This window comes from Brassica napus, chromosome C6 (genome assembly GCF_020379485.1).
Source record: "Brassica napus cultivar Da-Ae chromosome C6, Da-Ae, whole genome shotgun sequence".
Lineage (NCBI taxonomy): Eukaryota > Viridiplantae > Streptophyta > Magnoliopsida > Brassicales > Brassicaceae > Brassica > Brassica napus.
Genome location: NC_063449.1, coordinates 10,101,947 through 10,125,563, shown reverse-complemented (window position 1 = coordinate 10,125,563; position 23,617 = coordinate 10,101,947). Strand labels below are relative to the sequence as shown.

The 23,617-nt window shown below is 37.1% G+C and overlaps 5 protein-coding genes across 5 annotated transcripts; all 5 read left to right on the top strand.

Annotated features, from left to right (window-relative positions):
* Positions 1 to 3,010: 3,010 nt before the first annotated feature.
* LOC106451483 (persulfide dioxygenase ETHE1 homolog, mitochondrial-like) lies at positions 3,011 to 5,047 on the top strand. Its single transcript, XM_013893413.3, has 8 exons — positions 3,011 to 3,431; positions 3,628 to 3,756; positions 3,864 to 3,971; positions 4,060 to 4,194; positions 4,306 to 4,347; positions 4,445 to 4,504; positions 4,585 to 4,663; positions 4,745 to 5,047. The coding sequence occupies exons 1-8, from the start codon at positions 3,192 to 3,194 to the stop codon at positions 4,837 to 4,839; spliced, it is 888 nt and encodes a 295-aa protein (XP_013748867.1). The 5' UTR covers positions 3,011 to 3,191; the 3' UTR covers positions 4,840 to 5,047.
* On the top strand, positions 5,046 to 6,135 carry LOC106451484 (60S ribosomal protein L18a-like protein). Its single transcript, XM_013893414.3, has 4 exons — positions 5,046 to 5,402; positions 5,565 to 5,640; positions 5,739 to 5,853; positions 5,938 to 6,135. Exons 1-4 carry the CDS (start codon positions 5,195 to 5,197, stop codon positions 5,998 to 6,000), a joined length of 462 nt encoding a protein of 153 aa, XP_013748868.1. The 5' UTR covers positions 5,046 to 5,194; the 3' UTR covers positions 6,001 to 6,135.
* A 5,397-nt stretch (positions 6,136 to 11,532) lies between these two features.
* LOC106451482 (heat shock 70 kDa protein 14) lies at positions 11,533 to 15,475 on the top strand. Its single transcript, XM_013893411.3, has 10 exons — positions 11,533 to 11,738; positions 11,998 to 13,197; positions 13,294 to 13,521; positions 13,603 to 13,698; positions 13,789 to 13,968; positions 14,054 to 14,248; positions 14,350 to 14,496; positions 14,589 to 14,732; positions 14,828 to 14,958; positions 15,051 to 15,475. Exons 2-10 carry the CDS (start codon positions 12,028 to 12,030, stop codon positions 15,208 to 15,210), a joined length of 2,451 nt encoding a protein of 816 aa, XP_013748865.2. The 5' UTR covers positions 11,533 to 11,738; positions 11,998 to 12,027; the 3' UTR covers positions 15,211 to 15,475.
* Positions 15,476 to 16,013: 538 nt separating this feature from the next.
* On the top strand, positions 16,014 to 17,677 carry LOC106451481 (fatty-acid-binding protein 3, chloroplastic). The gene is made up of 5 exons (XM_013893410.3): positions 16,014 to 16,334; positions 16,617 to 16,721; positions 16,851 to 17,006; positions 17,083 to 17,297; positions 17,385 to 17,677. Exons 1-5 carry the CDS (start codon positions 16,091 to 16,093, stop codon positions 17,541 to 17,543), a joined length of 879 nt encoding a protein of 292 aa, XP_013748864.1. The 5' UTR covers positions 16,014 to 16,090; the 3' UTR covers positions 17,544 to 17,677.
* A 1,721-nt stretch (positions 17,678 to 19,398) lies between these two features.
* On the top strand, positions 19,399 to 22,724 carry LOC106451480 (mitogen-activated protein kinase 18). Its single transcript, XM_013893409.3, has 10 exons — positions 19,399 to 19,702; positions 19,767 to 20,175; positions 20,255 to 20,382; positions 20,467 to 20,526; positions 20,857 to 21,006; positions 21,110 to 21,265; positions 21,343 to 21,554; positions 21,627 to 21,728; positions 21,812 to 21,966; positions 22,050 to 22,724. The coding sequence occupies exons 1-10, from the start codon at positions 19,679 to 19,681 to the stop codon at positions 22,469 to 22,471; spliced, it is 1,818 nt and encodes a 605-aa protein (XP_013748863.2). The 5' UTR covers positions 19,399 to 19,678; the 3' UTR covers positions 22,472 to 22,724.
* The last annotated feature ends 893 nt before the right edge of the window (positions 22,725 to 23,617 follow it).

The following is a 23,617-nucleotide window of genomic DNA, read 5'->3' as shown; positions in this document are numbered from 1 at the left end:
AGTAATGGGAGTATCTCTATTGAGCGAAACAGAACATCTTACGCCAATCCCTCGACTTGATAGGAATCCTCTTAACTGCGGATTGGAATCGATAAGTGAGCTAAAACTCTGACTTGTTCCCCTGCTACAAGGAGAGGCCTTATGCCTCCTTCCGCGATGATAAGCTCAGTGTAGTGATCGCTATCGCGGGCAATAGAAACGAGGGAAGCGGCAGCATTGGAGCTGTCTTCAAGGGGTCCGGTGTGGAGAAGAGCAATATGCTCCCAGATGAGGCAGAGGATGGGCTCGTTGGCGGCGATAGGAGGAATACCAAGGTAACCAGCGTCACCGTGATCCTCAACGGGAGCGGAGACACAGAGGAGCCAAGAAACGTCACTGATAGAGTTCTCCAACTGAGCAGACATCTTGCGGAAGACGTGCTTCATGATGTCGCTGGCTCGACACTTGCAGACGAGGAAGAAAGCCTGGTCCAGTATCTGCTCCGTGTCATCGATGATACGGTGAGTGGGACGCTCGTATAGATCAGAACTAGCGCGGGCAACCTGGCGGAGAAGACCAGCAAGCTTCTCAGTCTTCGCATTGAGTTCCACGCACTCCTGCCTCATCAGCCGCTTTCAGACAATTGGATCGGCTTCGCTAAGATTTGCTTCATGATATCAGCCATCTCAGATCAATTGTTGGTTTTTATTGAGAACCCTAGAAACTGATTGGATCTAAAACGAGAAAGGAGAAGACAAACGAATCAATCAATATGAATGAAATTGAAGAAGGAATGAATTGGAGAAGGAAATGTTATTGATTGATACACTCGAATTAGGTTTGCCAAAGAATTTTTAGAGCTTCTCTCTCCCTTATCCTCTCCCTTCTCTCTTCGCGACCAACCAAACTTTTCAGATCTGAGCTTCTCTTCCGATGTTCGGCGGCGCGTCCGCGCGCGTGCTGGCGTCAGAGGGTTTCCCCTCTCTTCCTTGCCTCTCTTTTCTCATTTGCTTCATCGTCGTGCTCTTTACCCTCTCCGTCTTGTCCGTTGCTCTGTTCCTGGAGTCTTGTCGGCGTCGTCTTCGCACGTGAGAAGCTCCGGCGTCGATGTAGTACAGCTGGGTGGTGGAGTTACGACACGGGGTTGGTCAGTTTGCGTCCGGTGGAGTCGGCTCTTAGGGTTTTGCAGGGAGTTCCTTAAGCTCCTTGGAGGAACAAAGGCGCATAGAGGAGGGCGATTGGCTCATTGTTCGCGCCTGAGCTGCGGTCCTTGGTCTTTGGTTCGGTCGGAGGGTGAGTGGCGTAGGGTTCAGGGCTTTCGTTTTCTCCTTGGAGTCTCGGAAAGGCGTACTCTGTTTTCTCTGCTCCTAGAGTACTTTGGAGGTTCCGTTTAACTCAAAGTCGCGCTTAGCCTCGACTCCGGCGTGTGTTGGTGTTGTGGTGTTTGGTGCGGGAAGTATCGTAGTGGTGCATTGGCGGAGTGTCGTCTATGGCCTGTTCGTCGCGTTGCTTGGATGCTCCTCTCAATCTCTCTCCCTCTTCTCGGCTGCTTGTGATCAGTATTCCAGTGGAGCTATGTCGACGTAGTTCTTTTGGTTTCTTGCTCCGGTTTGTTATTGTTGTTATGGATCGAGCCACAGATTCATTTTGGGACAGCTAAAGTTCACCTGTCTCCGGTTCTCGGAAATGGGCGATTGTCAAGGTGTTAGGAGGCTTCTTGTGGTTTGAGGAGCTCTCTTTCTCTTGGTGGCGCAATCGGTTCTTCGGCACATCCCAGTATCATGGGCGCGTTGTGCCTGCGGTAGTGTTGTCTAACTAATACTGTGGCAGGTCTCGGAGCATTTTTCTTGTTCAGCTGGCTTCTATTGTTCCGTGCCCACTTTCTTGCTTTGTTCGTGGAATTAGGGTCTCCATTGACTTTGAGTCCCCGAGTTGTCTTGGCGTGTTGAAGATTGTACAGGCGGTTCATGAGCGTTTTCCCCCTTGGTTTGTTCTCATAACCCTTCTTCTTCATTGCTTGCGTGTTTAATGGCGGTAACGGTTATAAGTTTGAAAAGTTCATCGGGAGCCAGCTACTCCGGAGGCGTCACGGGAGTTCCCGGCATCCGAGGCAACGAGGTGAACCTCACGGTCCCGTGGTCAACGTTGATGGTTGAGAACAGCTTTCGATTCCTAAGGATTTTAAAATCAACATAGCGGAATGTGTCGGGTTTAGTGGGTGGGCGAAGTTAGGTTGTAATACAATGATGTGAGAGATTTTGTTCTGATCAAACTTGTAACCCGAACTGAATGCCTTGGTTTTTCCGGGATGATTTTAATATAAATATATATATATATATATATATATATATATATATATATATTATTGATAGAATTCTCTAAAATGAGATTTGAAAGTTGAATTTGAAGAAAGAAGAAGATAACGAAAAAGGGGAAGGGATTTTGTTTTTTGTTTTTGTTTTCGTCTTGTGGTTTTCAATTTTTTAATAAATTAATGGGATATGATCCGTTTTAATTGGGTTTGGGTCTGTAAATTATCAAATTCATTAAACTCTTTTGTGTCTTTTACTTTGTTTTGATTAAAAAAGAAAATAAAAAAAAAGAAATTAGATTTATAAGGGACATATTCGAATAAACATGGGCAATATAGAATAAAGTACTAGTTTAGATACACATAAATTCAACTTTACTTTAAAAAAAAATTGTAAAAGAAAGAACAGAGAAATACATTATAGATAGTCTTCTTAAAGGTAAAAACTAAAAACAAAGAGAGGGTTAGGACAAAATTTAGTGTGATAAAATAGAGTTTACGTAAAATAAAATTGTATTAACTTGTCGGTTGAGGTTGAGCAGATTAACTTGTCGGCAAAATAAAAAAAAACACTTCTCGTTCTTACAAAAGCTTATTTGCTTTAAATTGGGCCCACGATAATTAGCCCAATAGAAGATTAAAAGATAAGGCCCTTAACTAATCACTCCGTCATCAATTCAATCTAAAATCCCATTCATGCATGAATCTTGCAACATTTGTCACAATCAGACCAAATCCATTATCGTTGTTACTCCAGTCAAATCACACAACGACAACAGAACACCCATCCATCGAATCGGGGGTCCCACCAATCTCTTTTCCTTTTGTCGTCGACAGTTCCGTGGACGTGGTGGGGATAATAAGCAAACAACAAAAAGGAGCCTCCTTTTAAACAACAGCAATGGTGACTCATTTCTCACGATTCCAGCATCTTCTTCTCCAACCAAGATTACTCTCTTCTCATCAATCACGTGCTCTCCAACATCCTCTAATCAGAACTCTAACAGTCATCAGATCAGTGATGGGTTCATCTTCCTCTTCCTCCTCCTCGAAGCTTCTCTTCCGTCAGCTCTTCGAGAAAGAGTCTTCTACTTTCACGTATCTCCTCGCTGACGTGTCTAATCCGGTTAAACCTGCTCTGGTGAGTTATCTGCTTTCACAAAGATTGAATCTTTCAACATGGGTTTTGATGAATGTGATCAGATACGTAACGATTGGGGACTTGTATAATATATAGTTTTGCTTGATAGGGTTATCAGCCCAATTGGTTATAAATTGAATTAGTTTAGAAAAAGATCATACTTTTTCATCATCTGATTGTTGTGACTGATGAGCAGTTGATTGATCCGGTGGACAAGACTGTTGATAGAGACTTGAAGCTGATCAATGAGCTAGGCTTGAAGCTTGTCTATGCTATGAACACTCATGTTCATGCTGATCATGTCACTGGCACTGGACTTCTTAAGGTCTCTTTCTGTTTATTGATGATATTAACTTGTACCATTTTTTTTTTTTTTTTTTAATTTAGATTTTGATGATTCAGTGATGTCTCTTTGTTTGCTATTATATATAGACAAAGGTACCAGGTGTGAAGTCTGTAATTTCAAAAGCAAGTGGTTCCAAAGCAGATATGTTTCTTGAGCCTGGTGACAGAGTATCGATTGGTGATATATACCTCGAGGTATGACAGCCAAATTTCAAGCATGTACAATCAACGAGAAACAAGAGAGTCAAGAGAGAGTAATGATACGTTTCATTTTGGATGTTAGGTTCGTGCTACACCTGGACATACTGCAGGATGTGTTACATATGTGACTGGAGAGGAAGCTGATCAGCCCCAACCAAGAATGGCCTTTACAGGGGATGCTGTCCTTATCCGTGGTTGTGGGAGAACCGACTTTCAGGTAACACAAAACAGAGGAAAATGGTTATAGAGAACCGTAAACCGCAATAGAGAGGATGTATAAGCTCCATATTTTGTAACTAGACTAATGATGTTTTACTTGGTGTTGCAGGGTGGAAGCTCGGATCAACTCTATGAGTCTGTGCACTCACAGGCAAGTTTTCACGCTAATCTTGTCACTCCACTTGCCAATTAATTCATACTATTCAATGGTTTTTTATCTAAAACGTTCTTGTTTAATCTATAACCAGATATTTACATTGCCAAAGGATACATTGATCTATCCAGCTCATGACTACAAAGGTTACGAGGTAATGCAAAACGAAACACTCATTCATATTGTGGTTTTACAGTGGCTTTACACTACTTATCTTTGTGCTGATATATTCAGGTAAGTACAGTTGGAGAAGAGATGCAACACAACCCACGTTTAACCAAAGATAAAGAAACATTCAAATCCATCATGTCTAGTAAGTTTTCTTTCTCCTTATTAGTATATGTTTTTTTCAAGTATTGAGTCCCATGTTAACCATGGTCTTTACCCCTTACAGATCTGAATCTAGCGTATCCGAAGATGATTGATGTTGCAGTTCCAGCAAACATGGTGTGTGGATTACAAGATTTGCCTCCTCAAGCCAACTTATAAAACTCTCTACACAAATCTCCCTCTCTCTCTGTCACTCCTTCATCATTCTATATTTTACCACAGCTCTTGAGAGTTTATTTGTCCAATAAGGTCTTGTCGTATTAGATAAGATCATTAGAAGATTGTGTAAGTTACGTTGAACATGTGGAATTTGTATTGGAGATGAGAACATATATTACGTATTCAACTTTTGTTTGGTTTGCTGATTCATCTGTCGTCTACGATAATTCAACAACAACTACTCGTCCATGTGTTTGCTGACACGTGTAGAAACTGCTAAAACCGTTAAAATATAATCAAACAACTGAGATGTATAGAGAGAGAGAGAACAAATAATTTGTGAAGAGTAGAGAAAATGAGCAAAGAAAAAGACAAGGAGAGAGTAGCTTCTCCTACATCTTACGGCACGTTTCAAGGTGTCCCTACTTATCCACCACCGTTGCATCCTCGTCCTCCGCAGCATCATCTTGTCTCCGGATTCCCTCAGCCGTCTCAGCCTCCCGGAGCAACTCATCACGACCTTTCCGTACATCAATACATTCAAGAACATCAAACCGTTCCTGGTAAAGTAACTTTCCAAGTTCAAACCTCAAAGTTGAATCTATAGCCTCTTCTTTATGAACCGAATGAGTATAACCAAGTTACTAAATATACTTCAGCTGAATCATATTACCTGAAGCTTTCTCTCTGTTTCTACAAATATGTCACAAATCTTTAAACGGCAGGATATGATGTTGCTGAAAGGAGACATGGTAGACAAGAACGTCTTCCTTGTTGTGGTATTGGAATCGGTTGGTTCTTGTAAGTTCTTTTTAGCATTCTTAGAGTAGTCCTTGGAGTTATTATTATACATAACATTTGGTTTGAATCCGAAAGAACTTGGTTTTGTTTTCTTGAAGGTTCATAACCGGTTTCCTCCTTGGTTCAGTCCCATGGTACATAGGAGTATTCATTCTAGTATGTGCTAAGATCAACCCACGAGAGAAACCAGGATACATAGCTTGCGCCATAGCTGTAAGTCTTCCACTGTATATTGTGCGCATAAGATTCAATCTTCAGAATCTTGTGGTATAAGTAAACTTTCTTTGGTTTTCATAGGCTGTTCTTGCTACTATTGCCATAGTGTTTGGTTTCATGGGAGGAAGAGAAGTCTGGTCCTGAGAGTGTATCATCAATGATCAAACGAGAAAACTATACAAATGTTCATCAAGTCGTTATTCTTTTGTAATTAACAACATTTTAATTCACTCTGTTTGCTAGTTTGCACAATAATCAAAAAGCATGTGTTTGCCTTTACAGAAGACTGAATATTTCATTACCTAACGGTCTCATGCTGTACTTGCATAGACTTGTAAGACGAGTTGTGGTTAGGCTAGATGACTAAATAAAGGTCAAAAGTACTTTTCTTTCACTTTGCAAAGTTCCAGAAACAACTGAGCAAGTTCTCAACAAAAACTTCAGCCTTGTTTGAATAATTCATGCTTAATTTTCAACGGCCAATTCTCCCGTTTAACATATGTCAAACGTGTTCCCTACGACATTCCAATACTCTTTAGATCTCACCAGAAAAGTGACAATATTTCAAGCATGTTACAGACAAGTATCTCTTAAACAAGAGTCTTCTCTAGTTTCATTTTATCCAAATTTGATTTCATTGCAAGTATTCAAATAAGAGTTAGGCAGAACAAATTTTGTGTGTATAAATTGAAACAAACTTGTTTAAACGAAACTTTTTTTTTACATCAATAATCTAAACCTAGATAGAACCATATCAAAATAGGACCAAACTTAAATATAATTATGATCAGTCAGCTATTCTAAAAAAAAATTAAGATCAGCCATGATTTGGCATGGTTTAGATAATAAATCACAGATATAATTATCTTTAGTAAACATTCTACAGTAGTACCTCTACAAATTAATACTCGATAAATTAATAATTTCTACAAATTAATAAATTTTGATGGTCCCAACTTGAGCCGATTCAAAATTTGACACAAATCGATAAAATAATAAGATAATACTTTCTTAGAAAATTATATGTAAATATATGGTCACATTAAAATTATAAATTAATATTTATATATATACATATTTTATATAAGTATGAACCTATTATTATTAGGTTTGTTTTATATTCACAAGGGAATTATCTTCATATTTTCTTAACACTTAAGATATTTTTGATGAGATTTAGTAATATTCTATCTAAAACCACATTTAAGTTCTATGTAATATATATTATATACACCAAATAATATAATAAAATGAATCTAAATGTCAAATTTCAAAAAAAAACAATTAATGTTTATGCACTAAAATCAAATATTTTTTTATCTTAAAATAAATATATCATAAAGTAAAAAATCTAAATAAGAAATTTTTTATAAATTAATATCTCCATAAATTAATAAAATTTCAAAGTCCCAACATTATTAATTTATAGAGGTTATACTGTATATGTTTTTAAAAATAATGATTGTATTCCACAACACAATTTTCATGTTTTACAAAACAAAATCAAATTTTATAGATGAAAATCACAAAAACATATAAAAACTATTTGACATACCTTAGTTTATAATCATTGAAGAACGAAGATCCAAAATCGATTTTAGTTCTTATTATAGTGGATGAAGAATAAAGTTTTAAAGTCCGTTTAAGAAGAGTCAAAACTGAAACAAAATCGATTAGGAAATTACTAAATGAGAAGTGATTGTCTCTCTCATATAGATTTCAAGCTAGACTATTTGACTGTTCCATGCTTGTGCATGAGTATAAACATTTATAAATTATCAAACCATAATAATTGTCAATGTTTCGATCTCATTTATACATATTATAAATTGTTTTGTTATATAAATATAAGTAAGCATAACATTTTAGTATATATAATTATGTTGTTATGTTGGATTATTATATAATTATGTTTTAATATATACAATTACTATTTTGAACATTTTACTATATATAATTATGTTATAAATATAAGTAAGCAGAACATGAGTATATGTGACTTTAAAAATAATAGTCTAGATCAGTTCAATTATTCATTTTGAATATACTGAATTTCATCTATTATATCAATTGTTTTTTTTTTCAAAACAACATAATCATATTTTTAGTTACTCTTAGTTTTGTTAATCCTTTATATTTGTAGATATATTTTTTAATTTCAGATATGTTGTTTTGAAAAAACAAAAAAACAATCTTGATGACGATCTAGATGCAATGACAAATTTATCTAAGAAATGATATAAATTTACATTTAAAGATTGGAGATATAGGTCAATAGACGTTTATGATGTTATTACAAATTCCTCATTTGAAGATTGGCCAATCATCTTCTTCAAATGAGGAATTTGTGATTTCAAAGCTTAAATGACTCAGCGAGAAGAAGGAAAATAATTTCAAGACCATGAATTCTCGTTTGTTTTTGATGGAAAAAGAAACAAAGAACTTAAAGTTATGTGTCATAAATCATAAATAGAAAAAAAACAAAAATGTTAATTCATATGAAACTCTCGACAATGAGGTAAGTTTATTTTGAAATTTAAGTTGAATGTTTTTTTCTACTTGAGCTCTTACAGTTTTCTTTTGTTTTATAGGCCACCACACATTGGAACAGTAGGAAACAAAAGTAAAAGGTTAATGAACAGAGTGTTGCATTATCAAACATTACTAGTAATCTTATTAAAATTTATGCACAAAATATCTACAAAATAACTAACTCATAATAATGATTGTATCAAACAACACAATTTACATGTTTACAAAATAAAGTCAAACTTCACCGATGAAAATGAGAAAGACAGAAAAAATGATTTGACATACCTTAATCTATAATCAATGAAGAATGAAAATCTCAGATCGATTTTAACTTTGATTATAGTGGATGAAGAACAAAGTTTAAAGTGTGTTTATGAAGAGTGGAAACTAAAGCAAATCGATTAGGAAAATGACTAAATGAGAAGCGATTTTCTCTCTCGAATATATTTTAAGCTAGATTAGTTGCATAAATGAATCAAGCTTATAATCATTTAAATTTTAATTGATTGGTTGGAGGTTAAAAACATAGTAATAGCAAACTAGGGGGTGACCACGCTTCGCGCGAAATATTGTTTTATTATTGATAAGTATGAATTTTCTGGATGATGTAATTATGTAGTCGTCTTTATTTGTTAAAAGCATTATTTGGTAATTTTACTGTATTATGTAGTAGTAGGTGATATGTTAATATATTTTGTGTTTGTTTTTACAATAATGTGTTGTTGTGTATATAGTAGCATTTGTTAGTGGTGACGTGACCCTCTCATATAAAGCATATTTAATTTCAATAACTTTGCATTTATGTATTTGTTGATTCTAAGATTAACGATTTCAGAGTCAAAATTATATTTTATTTTATTTTCAAAATTTTGAACATTATTTTTTTTTAGATGTTTTTTGCCATATCTCCATATTTTGACCTTACCTATCACCATCTTTGTATTTCGTTTACCTCACCGGTGCTTCTCCCAGGAATGATTGTTATGTTTTGGAGTAGAGTTCTTATTGTCCGTCTTGTCCTGCGAGATTATCTCGCATTTGTTGTAGATCAGGTCTATGAGTTCCAAGTTGAGTGGTTGTTTCTCACTGCATTGTAGGTTGTTCCGGTCAATATTGATTGCTCCTCTTCTTCTTTAAATTTTGGCTGATGTTGGAGACTACATCTTCTTGGGCTAGGTCAGAGTTTAGGCGTCGTTGATGTTTTTTTCCTCGTCGTTGGCTTGACGTCGATAGTCTCTGCTCGTCTTGGTTTTGAATTTTGTTTTTTTTGGTGATCTAACTTCTTTTCTCTCTTTCATAGCTTGAGTACAACTCTACGGTTTGCTAATTTCATTTTGTTTTCCATTCTCTCGTTGTTCTCTCATCTCGTTGCAAGTTTCATTGTTGTTTGCGTCTCTAGTAACTCTCATTTCTACCATGTTTGTCACTCCAGGTTTGGATAGTGTTTTCCTCTGTGTATGCTCAGTGGGCTTGGAAGGTTGTTTATGGTATCAAGCTTGAGCTCTGGTTTCTCGGTGGTTGGCTTCCATTCTCACTCCCTCAGGTTGTTTCTTTTCTTTCCATGTTTCCTATGGTATAGGTGTACGGAGTTAATCTCATGGAGCTTTGGTCCTTTTTATCAAAAGTTTTGTGGTTCTTCGCTGGCATGGGCGTCTTGCTTTACTTTGTAAGGTGTTTCTTACCTCTTAGCTGGTGGTTGGGCTTTTGGGGCTTTAGGCATGTGTCTTCCTACTTCGTGTTGACTTTGGCGTTTTGGTCATTATTTTTCTTCTGACTCGCTTTCTTGGCTCTTTGCGTTGGTACTCTATCACACACATTTGTGTTCGGAGGATTGCTTTGTCTCAGATTTTATCTTTTTGTTTTTTTCTGACTTCTGATTATTTTAGCTAAAACACTCTATGGTAAGATGAGGTAATTTAGTCTTCATTCTTAATCTCTTTTCAGCTTCGGACTTTTATTGAGTTAGTATTATTATGGAATTTTGCGTTTTTTCTATGGTTGTGGAGGTTTTAGGTTTAGACCATATGTTGTGCGCTAGTTTCTTCTTCTTAATTTAGTTATTTTATGATTTTAATAAATAAATAAATATTTAATTTGCAAATTAAAAAAATAGAAAATAGTAAAAAAAGTAAATAGTGAAAGTTAATACTATTTTTAGTTGTTCATAAATTAAATATTTAAAATTATTTATATTATTTTATTTATTTCTTTATTCATTGACCTATAAAATAATTATCAAATTTCATATAATGATTCTTTGTGCGAGAACGATTAGATAACTAAAATTATCAAAAATTCTATTAGATTCGTAAATTTCGCTTTCTTTTGTTATCTGTTTATTTATTCTAATTTATGAGTTTTTCATTATTCAAGTTCTATGGGTAATTTTTTAATATAACAAACATGTGAATTTTGATGGAAAAATAAAAGAGGATACGTGGCAGCAAACTCCTCCTGCCACTTGCCAGAAGAAGAGAAAATGTCTATTTTATATATATAGATAGATAGATTGCTGACAAAAAACTAATAAATTTATTTTATCTTTTTTTTTGATAATAAATTTATTTTATCATTTTAGTAATGTACTGCTATAATCAAATAATAACCATAATTTTCTTTTGTTACATATTGTTTGAAATTTTTATTTGGCATTCATTTACTTCTAGCATAATATAATTAATTTAATGTACTAATAATATTTAAAAAATGAAGTTAATAATAAAAAATATTTGAAAGATTTTTTAATTTTAAAAATTGAAATAAATATTACTAATTAAAGACTAAAAAAAATAATGAAAATTAAAAGTAATTGTGAAATCATTGATAGTTTTCTTTAAACTTGCTTTTGTTCCTATAGAAAACGACATTAACCTATTTGATCTATTTTGGATATAAATCTGTTTATGTTTTATCAATTATATTATGGATACACATATCATCCTTGGATAATAAGTTGTGGCATTTTTATGTGTCCAATATGTTTAAGATTGTTTTTATATATTTGTATATAAAAATCAATTTTATACTATTGTTTTTGTAAAATTCATATTTTCAGTTTGCATCTTTTATTATATGGAGATTTATATTCAAAAATTTGAACATTAAAGTTGATCTTTGGCGTTTTTTTAAAAAAGTTTCGATGTTATTAAAACATAAAATATTACCGAATAGAAAATGTAAACAAAGAAAAAAAAGGGGAAAAGGAAAGATCGAGAAGGAACCTGCGAATCCCGAACCCTGCTCCATAAAACCCTCTCTCTCTTCCCTTGCCCTCTTTGCTCTTTTCAGATTCTCAGCTGCTAAACCTAAAACAAAGCTCTCACAACCCAATCCCCTCTCGCGATCCTCAGGTACGCTCCCGATCCTCTCCCTACATCCTCCTCCTCCTCCTCTCTAACATTTAGCTTCAGATTAGATCTGAATCTTGTATTTTTCGGATCTCTCACTTTTTACGGTATATTCACATCAATCAATGTTAGTTTCTCTCTACTCATAATTCGAATTGTTGAATCTAGTTTCTCTTTGGAGCTTCTGAACTGTTTGTTTCTCAATTGATTTCCGATTGAATTAGGGTTTCTAAAGGTTGAAACTTTACGTGTTTATTATTAGGGTTTTGAATCAAGACCGAAGCTTGATAGAATGAGTGTAGTCGGGTTTGATTTCGGTAACGAGAACTGTCTTGTGGCTGTCGCGAGACAAAGAGGGATCGACGTTGTCCTCAACGATGAGTCGAACCGCGAGACTCCCGCCATTGTGTGCTTTGGCGAGAAGCAGCGTTTCATTGGAACCGCCGGAGCGGCTTCCACCATGATGAACCCTAAAAACTCTATTTCCCAGATCAAGCGCCTCGTGGGTCGTCAGTTCTCGGATCCTGAGCTGCAGAGAGACATCAAGTCTCTGCCTTTCTCCGTCACGGAGGGACCAGACGGGTACCCTTTGATCCACGCTAGCTATCTGGGAGAGAAGAGGGCGTTTACTCCCACTCAGGTTATGGGGATGATGTTGTCTAACTTGAAAGGGATTGCTGAGAAGAATCTGAATGCAGCTGTGGTGGACTGCTGTATTGGCATTCCGGTTTACTTTACAGATCTGCAACGGAGAGCTGTTCTTGATGCTGCGACCATTGCTGGCCTTCACCCTTTGCATTTGATTCATGAGACTACAGCGACGGCTTTGGCTTATGGTATCTACAAGACGGATTTGCCGGAGAGTGAGCCGCTTAACGTTGCGTTCATTGACATTGGCCATGCGAGTATGCAAGTCTGCATCGCTGGGTTCAAGAAGGGACAGCTCAAGGTCTTGTCTCACGGTTTTGATCGGTCTTTGGGAGGGAGGGACTTCGATGAAGTTCTTTTCAATCACTTTGCTACCAAGTTCAAGGAGGAGTACAAGATTGATGTCACTCAGAACGCTAAGGCTAGTCTCAGGCTCAGGGCTGCCTGCGAGAAGCTGAAGAAGGTGCTGAGCGCTAACCCCGTGGCGCCGTTGAATATTGAGTGTTTGATGGATGAGAAGGATGTTAGGGGTGTCATCAAGAGGGAGGAGTTTGAAGAAATCAGCGTACCTATCTTGGAGCGTGTCAAGAGGCCTCTAGAGAAAGCTCTCGCTGATGCTGGGCTCTCAGTTGAAGATGTACATATGGTCGAGGTTGTTGGCTCTGGATCTCGTGTCCCTGCCATTATCAAGATCCTAACCGAGTTTTTCGGTAAGGAGCCGAGGCGTACAATGAATGCTAGTGAGTGTGTGTCGAGGGGATGTGCCTTGCAGTGTGCAATTCTCAGTCCCACATTCAAAGTCCGTGAGTTCCAGGTAATGACTGCGTATCTTTGCTTAGAACATGTGTGTTTTATCGTCTAGTATAGTACTCCAGATTATCTAACAATTCATGTTATTAATTCTTATAAGGTTCATGAGAGCTTCCCCTTCTCAGTTTCGCTGGCGTGGAAAGGAGCAGCTGCTGATGCTCAAAACGGAGGAGCTGAGAATCAGCAGAGCACCGTTGTTTTCCCCAAAGGAAACCCAATCCCTAGTGTCAAGGCCCTAACGTTTTACCGCTCTGGAACATTCTCTGTGGATGTGCAGTACAGTGATGTGACTGACTTGCAAGCACCTGCTAAAATCAGCACATACACGGTTTGATTCTTTGCCCAATGTCGTGTATATGCTTAAGACTGTAACGCTCTTGTTTCTCATTATTGTTCTCCTTTTTTGCAGATTGGTCCCTTCCAGTCATCCAAAGGCGAGAGGGCAAAGGTTAAGGTGAAAGTGAGATTGACCCTTCACGGAATTGTCTCTGTTGAATCAGCCACTGTAAGTTTCTGTTGTTATACTAAACTGATCATTCATTGCGAACTTAAGATCGTTTAGTTTATGCTAATTTTTTTCTCTCCCTCATTACAGCTTTTGGAGGAGGAAGAAGTTGAAGTTCCGGTCACAACAGAGCAGATGGACACTGACAAAGCTTCCGGTGAAACTGATGTTAACATGCAAGACGCCAAGGAAACCAGTGATGCAGCTGGTGCTGACAATGGTGTTACTGAGCCTGCTGATAAGCCAGTGCAAATGGAAACTGATTCAAAGGTTAATTTCTCTACCGAGTTGACGGTCCTTGATTTATTTTCTTCACTCGTGAACTTGATTTAATCAATTGGTATGGTATGTTCAGGCTGAGGCTCCAAAGAAGAAGGTGAAGAAAACCAATGTGCCTTTGTCAGAGTTGGTCTACGGTGCCTTGCAATCTGTGGATGTGCAAAAGGCTGTGGAGAAAGAATATGAGATGGCTCTGCAAGACAGAGTTATGGAGGAGACCAAGGACAAGAAGAATGCTGTTGAGTCATATGTTTATGATATGCGAAACAAAGTAAGATACCTTCTCTTTCACTCCTTTTATTGTCTGTATTGGATTGTATGCATTCATTTAAAAATAGTTGGCGAATAACATCACATGTTTTCTTTTCTCAGCTGAGTGACAAACTCCATGAGTATATCACTGAGTCAGAGAGGGAAGCTTTCCTGGCGAAGCTGCAGGAAGTGGAGGATTGGTTGTATGAAGATGGAGAAGATGAGACTAAAGGTGTCTATGTTGCAAAGCTCGAGGAGCTCAAGAAGGTAAATATACGCATGACTGATGGCTACTTTATTGTGTTTTACTTCAAGAAAATAATGTTTTAACAGAGCTTGGTGATTGGACTTTGATGCAGGTGGGTGACCCTGTTGAAATGAGGTACAAGGAGTCACAGGAGAGAGGGACAGTCATTGGACAGCTTGGTCATTGTGTTAACAGCTACAGAGAGGCAGCTGTGTCTAATGATTCCAACCACATTGAACTAGAAGAGAAGCAAAAGGTATAAATAACAAGAGCTCTGAGAGTTTTCATGATTATTATTATTTGAATGTTGAGATGTGTTTTTTAATGTGTTATTGTGCAATGCAAATGAAGGTGTTGAACGAGTGTGTGGAAGCAGAGGCATGGATGAGGGAGAAGCAGCAGCAGCAGGAGGCGCTTCCCAAGTACGCAACACCAGCTTTCTTGTCAGCTGATGTTACAAGGAAGGCTGAGGCATTGGACAAGTAAGCCTTGTTGGAACTTGTTTCACTTGTAGTAGGAATTGTACTTAAATTGTAGAAGTGACTGAAACATCCTTTTGGATTTGGTTTGGCAGGTTCTGCAGGCCTATAATGACCAAACCAAAGCCTGTTGTTAAACCAGAAGCACCACCAGCCAAGGCGGCGGCTGATGAGGAGAAGAGTGAGCCACAGCCAGAAGCGGCCTCCGGTGAAGAACCAATGGAGACTGAGAAGCCTACCGAAGATAGTGCCTAAGAGATGATGGTGCTGTGTATCGATTTTGTTTTTACCTTTTCTTCTTAGTTCTTGTTTTCGGTATTACTACTCTCCCTTTAAGATTCTATATTATTGAAACTCTTACTTCGCGATTACAATTTTCAGGAAGTATTGTTGTCCCTTTGTGTTTTCTTTATAAACTATTTTATCGTGTGTGAGATGAGGATTTGTTCTACTTGTTAGCTGTTATCTCCTTGTTACTGTGCTGTTTTTTAACAGAGCAAATGAAATATGCATTTCTATCGACAGCACTCTTTAACTTTCTTAAGATTGCGAAGTTCAGTTTGCTTTGATGTAGCTTCTGGAAGCATGCGTAATACTTGTTCTATGAACACATCTGCGATGAGAGATGTGCACATCTTAATACAATGAAAGATCTGATAAGAATAGTTCTGCTGCTTTCTACATCTAAAGAGACGAATATCATGAAGCATTTGATGTGATACAACACTTCACCAAAGGTCAAAAGCTCGTACTGGTCAGGAAAAAGAATTACACAAAAACGACGCACAGTTGATTATTTCAGGCACTAAACGACACCTTTTTAAAATCTCTAAAACTTCATGTAGCAGATGCGCGTTAACCAAAAACGACAGATGTTCTTGATCACAGATACAGCTTGCAACTGTGAAAAACCAACGACACACAGTTAATTAGTTCAGACTCTAAACGACACCAAGTCAAAATCTCTAAAAACTGCATGTAGTGGATGCGCGTAAACTGAAAACGACAGACGTTACAGCTTCCAACTGTCGGAAAAACCAACGCCTCAACCCCACAGGTAAATTAAATTGCAGAGGCAATTAAAACTCTTGTTCAAAAGATCAACCACTTAGGATTCATCGCCGGAGATTCGAACATGGACGGAGTTGTTCTTACATCGGTTCCATCTGTAATATGTGGTCTCTCTCTGCGCAGTGTCTGTCTGAACAGAGTTAATGCTGGATCCAGATACCATTCTCCGAATCCAGTTTCAGTGCTTCGAACTGTGAATTGCGTTTCATCTCTCTCAATTCACCCTCCTCAAAAAGGCAGTTCCTTCCTTCGAAAGCGAAATTGTGTTGCAACTTCTCGCATTGTGGTGAAAGCCGCAGCTTCTTCAGGTAAGAGGTTGCACCTTTATTGTTCTTGTTAAGAACAGAGAAACCGAGCTTGATCTCTGGAAACTGTATAGTGCATTGTGTCTTTGCTGGAATTATTGGAATTTAGCGTTAATTAAATCATGGGATCTCCAAGACAGATAACTAGAAACTTTAAAAAAAAAAGAAGATAAGATCTTTGTGTTTCTTTCTCTTACAGCTTGAACTTGAAGAAAGAGTGTCGGAAAAAAAAATGCATTTTAGGGTTTAACCCCTGTTTCATCTTGATCTTTGTGGTTTATGTAGTTGGAAATGCAGATGAGAACGTGGAAGAACCGGCTACAAGTGTGAAGTTTCAGAGATCAGTGGCATTACCTGGTTGTTCTACAACGCTCTCCTTGCTCGGCACTGGTCAGTTTCACCATATCTTCATTCTTTAGCAACGGTTTTATAATGTATATAGATGAAATGCTTCTAGACTTCTTGCTCTGAAACTTCTTTTGATGTATCTATATGTGAATATGCGTCAATCTTTCTCAGGGTTTAGGGAGAAGAAGTTTGCCATCATCGGTGTCAAAGTCTATGCTGCTGGTTTATACGTGAATGAATCTATCTTGACCGGGTTAACCACTTGGAAAGGGAGGTCTGCTGATGCGATTCAGAGAGATTCATCACTGTTTAACTCCATTTTTCAAGGTAATGATGAATTATATAGCTTTCTTTGTTCACATTTATATCTCTCTTTGAGTCTTTGTTGCTCTCTTTGATGCAGATCAAGCAGAGAAGTCATTACAGATTGTTCTTGTGAGAGATGTTGATGGCAAAACCTTCTGGGATGCATTGGACGAAGCCATTTCGCCTAGACTCAAATCTCCTTCTCCTGATGATAAAACCGCTCTCTCTACGTTCCAAGGGATCTTCCAAAACAGACCTCTCAACAAAGGAAGTGTCATTCTCTTGACTTGGACCAGTCCTTCTAAAATGCTTGTAAGCACAATCTTTCCTCAGGCTTTGTGTTTATTTGAATTACTTACACACATGAGATTGCTTATGTTTTGTTTGCTCTTCTGTTAGGTTTCTGTTTCGTCTGGAGGGTTGCCAAAGGATGTTGATGCAGCGGTTGAGTCAGGTAGTGTTACATCTGCTCTGTTTGATGTGTTCTTTGGGGACTCTCCAGTTTCTCCTACATTGAAATCCTCAGTGGCTAACCAATTAGCTATGGTCCTCAAGTAAAACTGTAAATGTAACATATCATTTTGTAATATGAATATTTTGGAACTTGTGATGTGTTAAGACATCATGTTTGAGCTTAGACTTAATACTGGAGTTCCTAATATTGGAAATTAAAAAAGAATGATTGTGACAGAGATTATATGGGTTTGGCCAAGTTGAGCAAGCGAGCCCTTGACCACATGCAACTTCCTGTGTCACTCTCACTTGGACCACATTATTCATGTTATATTTGGAGTTTTATTGTGTGATGCATTATTATATTTCTCACTATTACTATAATGGACCAAGTAAGAAATGTTTTGGTTGGTAGGATTTTAATCATATTTAACATATATAAGAAAACAACAAAAACAAATCTGCTTGGTGGTGGTGGCCTGGTGGGGATAGTTTGGCTACTTCAGTCAAAACTCTATAAAGTAATTGTGAATGGTTACAAAAAGCATGATTCATGTGGTGAATGATGGTGATTATGCCCCCCCCCCCTGTTGAATTGTGACTCATGCAGTTTCTTTCTCCATATCTTCGTTTTTTATTATTATTCAATGTTTGCTGATTTTAGTATCATATACCGTATGATACAGAGCCTAGTCTAAAGAGATAGGACATCATTGATTGATTCTTATCTTTGGTCAGTCCTATATCATGACCAATTCATTCTTAGTTTAGTTAAATATGGTTAGAAAACAATGAAAAGGCAATAAAGATATGCACAAAAGTATCATTCCACTTAAGTTTTAACGCTTTCAAATATAAGATATATAATCATTTAATTGACATCTTATAGAGAATAGTATTAGTTATCTAATATGAAATTGAGTTTCTATTCATTTTTATAAAAGTTATTAATATGGTTTTTATATATGTGAAACTGTCTTTTTCATGCTTTTAGTAATGGACCAACTTTGCAACTCACTAAGATGTTTGAATGTCTCAAATACAACAAGAACAATAATGTAGATTTTAATTTGTTAATATTATATTTAGGTCAGATGATATTTAAACCTTTTAATGAATTGCCCCCTTTGTGAAATAAAACTTTCAATTTGAGCCAGACACTAAAAGCTGGTCTTTACAATAATTACAAACGCCAATTTGTGTAAATTGATATGTGAATAATATCAGTTCATCTAGCTTCACATGTTTTATAATATTGTTACTCTTTTTATTATTTTATTCTTACAATAGCATCAGATTTTCTTTTGAGTTTTATTATTATCAAAAATAAGAAATTGACTAAACACAAGGCGACAGATAATCAGATATCAATCCAACAACTTGATTATATATGGAAGGTCGTTTTCTTGCTGTTGGTTTGAATTATACATGGAATGTTTGTTGGTATCTTTATCCTAATATATTCAAGTTGTGTATATCCTCCTCTTTGAACTAGTAAAATCTCTAAAACGAGTTAATAATTAATTCCAAATCTGAAACCAATATCCTAAAATCAAATATTTCTGTACATGTAATAAGTCAAATGGATGGTTGTTTCTTCAAAAGGATGGAGGAATTAATTGATTTATAATCTACCAAAATAAAATATTTGTATTATTATCATAAGAAAATCTAGAAGATAAATTTATTTTCCAACCAAATTGATACAAGAGAGCATCACGTGGGGTTAAATCGACCACATTGCAAAAAGATTGGATACAGTTTAAACTAAAATATCGGATAGGGGTCAAAATCTAAGATAGAGAATTAATAAACGGTCCAAATCTAGCAAACAGCTGGCTTTAAACCAATGGAGTCATATTTCAAAAAAGGTCGCCGAAACAAAAAAACAATTTAAAATTTCACCCTCAGAGTTCCTAATAATAACGAAACTGCCACTCATTTTTAAATTTCATTATAAATCCTTCTTTCTCTCTCTCGCATCGTCTTCTCCGATCTCTGGATCTAGGGTTTTTGTTTCTTCTCTCTCCTCTCTTCGTCTTCTTCACTGTCACGGCTTATAGCAGAACTCGTCTGGTTCCGAGAGTTTTAGGGTTTCTGAAAATTATCTCTCTCTAGAGATTCAAAGATCTTAACTTTCTTCGATCACTCCAGTGATCTCTGAGATTTTGAGTTTCTGGGTTTGTTCGTATCGATCAGAATCAATCAGGGCAAGATTAAAGTCGATAACTTTGAAGAAGATGCAACAAAACCAAGTGAAGAAGGTTACTCTCTCTCTCTCTCTAAAGTTGTCTCCTTTGTCCTAATCACGCTATGTGTCTTCACCAGGACGCGAAAGAGATGGACTTTTTCACAGAGTACGGCGACGCCAACCGATACCGAATCCTCGAAGTGATCGGCAAAGGAAGCTACGGGGTCGTATGCGCAGCCGTCGACACGCACACGGGAGAGAAAGTCGCTATCAAGAAGATCAACAACGTCTTCGAACACATCTCCGACGCGCTCCGGATGCTCCGCGAGGTGAAGCTTCTGAGGCTCCTGAGGCATCCTGATATAGTGGAGATCAAAAGCATCTTGCTCCCGCCTTCCAAAAGGGAGTTCAGAGACATCTACGTCGTGTTCGAGCTCATGGAGTCTGATCTTCATCAGGTTATTAAGGCGAACGATGATTTGACTAAGGAGCATCATCAGTTTTTTCTTTATCAGATGCTCCGTGCCTTGAAGTTCATGCACACAGGTACGGTTCTCTTTCTGGAAGCATGTTTTGTTTTTAATCTATGGTTTAATGAATTTTGTTTGTTTTGTTTTGGGTGCAGCTAATGTGTATCATCGTGATCTTAAGCCGAAGAATATACTGGCTAATGCGAACTGCAAGTTGAAAGTTTGTGACTTTGGATTGGCTAGAGTGGCGTTTAATGATACTCCAACCACAGTCTTTTGGACGGTTTGTATCCTCTTGGGACACTTTGTGTGTTTGTTAACTTTCTCCTGTTCCGTTTTTGACTTTTTCCCTTTTGCTTCAATGCAGGACTATGTTGCAACAAGATGGTACAGAGCGCCTGAGCTCTGTGGATCATTCTTTTCTAAGGTATTAAAAACTCTTTTCTTCTATGCACTTGTCTATGCTCATGTCTTGTGTAGTAGATATGATTAGTGTAGAAGTAGTTGTATAGTGTTGTGTGAGTGTCCCAGTGTATTGAAATAGAGTTCTTGTTCAGGGATGACTTTATACTCTCCCGGAAGTTGAAAAACCTGTGAATCAGGTAACTTTTGTATCAGGTTATTATGTCCATTGAGTGGTTTCTTTTGCATTCTCCTGCAGAATATACACTTCACATTTTTTCTGAATTTCATTTTATTAATTTTCTCTCATTTTAGTCTAATTTATTGTTACTATCTTTTTTTTTTTTTTTTGCAGTACACTCCAGCTATAGACATATGGAGCATTGGGTGCATATTTGCAGAGGTGCTAACAGGGAAGCCATTGTTTCCTGGGAAAAGCGTTGCTCATCAGTTGGAGTTGATTACTGATCTTCTTGGCTCACCAAAGTCAGAAACCATCTCTGGAGTATGATTTGATTAATTGCCTTTTTTGTTCTTCTGCTTTACAATTCACACTTGCACAAGACACCATACATGCTTATTAAAACATCTATATTATATGATTACAGGTACGAAATGATAAAGCTAGAAAATACTTGAGTGAAATGAGGAAGAAAGATCCAGTCACCTTCTCTCAAAAATTCTCCAAAGCAGATCCTTTAGCTGTCAGACTTTTGCAGAGGCTGTTGGCTTTTGATCCAAAGGACAGACCTACTGCTGCAGAGGTCTCTCTTCTTCTCATCTTTAACTTCTTTGTGGGTATCTCTCTGCTTATTTGTTTTTTTTTTTGGTTTCCTGATAGGCACTGGCTGATCCTTACTTTAAGGGTCTTTCTAAAGTGGAAAGAGAACCATCGTGTCAGCCAATCTCGAAGATGGAGTTTGAGTTTGAGAGAAGAAGGTTGACAAAGGATGACATTAGGGAACTTATTTACAGGGAGATATTAGAGTACCATCCTCAGTTGCTCAAGGACTACATGAGCGGATCTGAGGGATCAAGTTTTGTATATCCTAGGTTTGTATATTTTGACTAATCATTCACTTCATCTAATCTGGTTTGCTAATTTTCTTGACTTCTTGGTTGCAGCGCCATAGGACATCTTAGGAAGCAGTTCAATTACTTAGAGGAGAATAGCAGTAGGAATGGGCCGGTCATACCTCCTGAGAGGAAGCACGTATCACTTCCTCGGTATGTTTTCTTCGGTTGCTTCATAGCATTTTTGTAATCACAGTTTCATCGTTTATTCTACCTCTTGTACTCTCTCTCCACAGGTCTGCAGTACACTCAAGTGCAGTCCATTCCACTAGTCAACCCAACTTGTGTGCTACGGAGAGTAGACGTGTTCATTTCGAGCAGCCTTCAAGAAATGGAGCAGTTTCTTCAACTAGAGCTTTAGGACCTCCACCAAGAGTACCACCATCATCTGGTAAAAACCTTTTATCACATTACCAAATATTTATCTCCTAAATTTAGAAACTAGTTTAATCGCTGTGTGTGCGCGCTTTACAGGTAGATCAGGTCGTGTTGTGGAACCATCTGCATCTTATGAGAATGGGAGGAACCTCAAAGAAGCTTATTTCAGAAGCACAGTATCATCTCCACACTGTTACTTCAAATCAAACACCATGATGAACCTAGATAAAGCTTCGTCTCAGCCAAAACCTCAAAAGTTCGTCCACCAATACAGTCCCACCGTGCCGCCACCAGCCGCTAGGACTAACCAACCAAACGTCGAGATTGTGAACCGACCAAACCCTTATTTCCAGTCACAGCTCCCCAAGACAGATCAATCAAGCAACAACACACAAATGGCCATTGATGCTACCCTGTTGCAAGCACAATCACAGTTTGGTCCAGCTGGAGCCGCAGCGGTTGCAGTGGCAGCACATCGAAACGTAGGCACTGTTAGTTACGGCGCAGCAGCGTCTTAGACTCATCAAGCAAACAGCATTTGAGACATTAGCTTTTTATGTAAAGTATTGTTTCAGGCAGGCTCTGATTTAATTGCAGTGGTGTAATAAAAGACATTCAGATGTAGTAGTAACTCACAAAGAACAAGATACGGTTTAGATCAGTCTGATCCAGGGTTGTTACCGGTTATCGTTTTGGTTATCTGGTTGGCTCCGTAGTCTTTGAATTTGTTATAAGCGTAGTTCATTGAAGAGAAGAAGATTGTTGTGATTATATACTTCTTGAACTTTTTGATCAGTTGTTGTGATTATATACTTCTTGAACTTTTTGATCAGTCCCATTACTACACCTTATGGGTTGGTTATTCAACGATGAGATCTGCCTCTTTTGGTTATGGGAAACGTTGAATCTAAATGGCCAATATATAGTCATTAAGCTGGAAAACGTGGGAGTCAAGAAACCTCATTGGTCCTTAGGTCTTTCTCCTCCGTAAATCAATCTTCTCAGCATCATAATTACTCATATTTAATTGAATGGCTGACCACAAAGCAATTAAAGATTAAACGTATGGCTAAAACTAAAATCGAACCGGGTTATTTCCAATCAGTTCCGTTTCAGATTTTAGGATCTAATTTTTATGACCAACTCATAAGAGGAGTTATGGGAGATTAATAAATGACAAAGGGACAATGGTCTTCAATTTACTAATAACGACTTCTGGTCCTCTTTTCCTGTTAATTAAGCATGGAATGATGGAAGTGTGGTTTTTCGTCTTATTTAATTTTATTAATAGGGAATGAAATCAATTATTCAGTTACGTGACATTAACTCATTAAGCATCCGTATTGAATGGTCCATTATGCTTCTCGGGTTTTTAATAACTGATGTTGAAGACATGGAGGTTTTTTTCAATCTACCATTAAATATTTAAACTGACATTGTGTACGTTATACCTAAACCATGATCAAATCAAGGATTTTAATTAAAATCCCCCAATATTAACCTTCAAATCAAAGAACTTTTATTCGTTAAATTAAAACAATTTACATATTAATTATCAATAAGAGAAATAATGCAAATTAATTTCTTTAACTTCTTTCTTTTTAGTAATGAATAAAGTATACAAATTACATTCAATTTTTTTATTAAATTCGAATTTTCCTTTT

Excerpts from the sequence above, each read along its gene's own strand:
- LOC106451483 (XM_013893413.3), top strand. The coding sequence starts at position 3,192 with ATGGTGACTCATTTCTCACGATTCCAGCATCTTCTTCTCCAACCAAGA. Across the intron at positions 3,972-4,059 it reads TTGGTGATATATACCTCGAG|GTTCGTGCTACACCTGGACA; the intron begins GTATGACAGCCA and ends TTTGGATGTTAG. Across the intron at positions 4,664-4,744 it reads ATTCAAATCCATCATGTCTA|ATCTGAATCTAGCGTATCCG; the intron begins GTAAGTTTTCTT and ends TACCCCTTACAG.
- LOC106451484 (XM_013893414.3), top strand. The coding sequence starts at position 5,195 with ATGAGCAAAGAAAAAGACAAGGAGAGAGTAGCTTCTCCTACATCTTAC. Across the intron at positions 5,403-5,564 it reads AGAACATCAAACCGTTCCTG|GATATGATGTTGCTGAAAGG; the intron begins GTAAAGTAACTT and ends TTTAAACGGCAG. Across the intron at positions 5,854-5,937 it reads ACATAGCTTGCGCCATAGCT|GCTGTTCTTGCTACTATTGC; the intron begins GTAAGTCTTCCA and ends TGGTTTTCATAG.
- LOC106451482 (XM_013893411.3), top strand. The coding sequence starts at position 12,028 with ATGAGTGTAGTCGGGTTTGATTTCGGTAACGAGAACTGTCTTGTGGCT. Across the intron at positions 13,522-13,602 it reads CTAAAATCAGCACATACACG|ATTGGTCCCTTCCAGTCATC; the intron begins GTTTGATTCTTT and ends CCTTTTTTGCAG. Across the intron at positions 13,969-14,053 it reads AAATGGAAACTGATTCAAAG|GCTGAGGCTCCAAAGAAGAA; the intron begins GTTAATTTCTCT and ends TGGTATGTTCAG.
- LOC106451481 (XM_013893410.3), top strand. The coding sequence starts at position 16,091 with ATGGACGGAGTTGTTCTTACATCGGTTCCATCTGTAATATGTGGTCTC. Across the intron at positions 16,335-16,616 it reads GAAAGCCGCAGCTTCTTCAG|TTGGAAATGCAGATGAGAAC; the intron begins GTAAGAGGTTGC and ends TGGTTTATGTAG. Across the intron at positions 17,007-17,082 it reads GTTTAACTCCATTTTTCAAG|ATCAAGCAGAGAAGTCATTA; the intron begins GTAATGATGAAT and ends TCTTTGATGCAG.
- LOC106451480 (XM_013893409.3), top strand. The coding sequence starts at position 19,679 with ATGCAACAAAACCAAGTGAAGAAG. Across the intron at positions 21,007-21,109 it reads AGTCAGAAACCATCTCTGGA|GTACGAAATGATAAAGCTAG; the intron begins GTATGATTTGAT and ends ATATGATTACAG. Across the intron at positions 21,967-22,049 it reads AAGAGTACCACCATCATCTG|GTAGATCAGGTCGTGTTGTG; the intron begins GTAAAAACCTTT and ends CGCGCTTTACAG.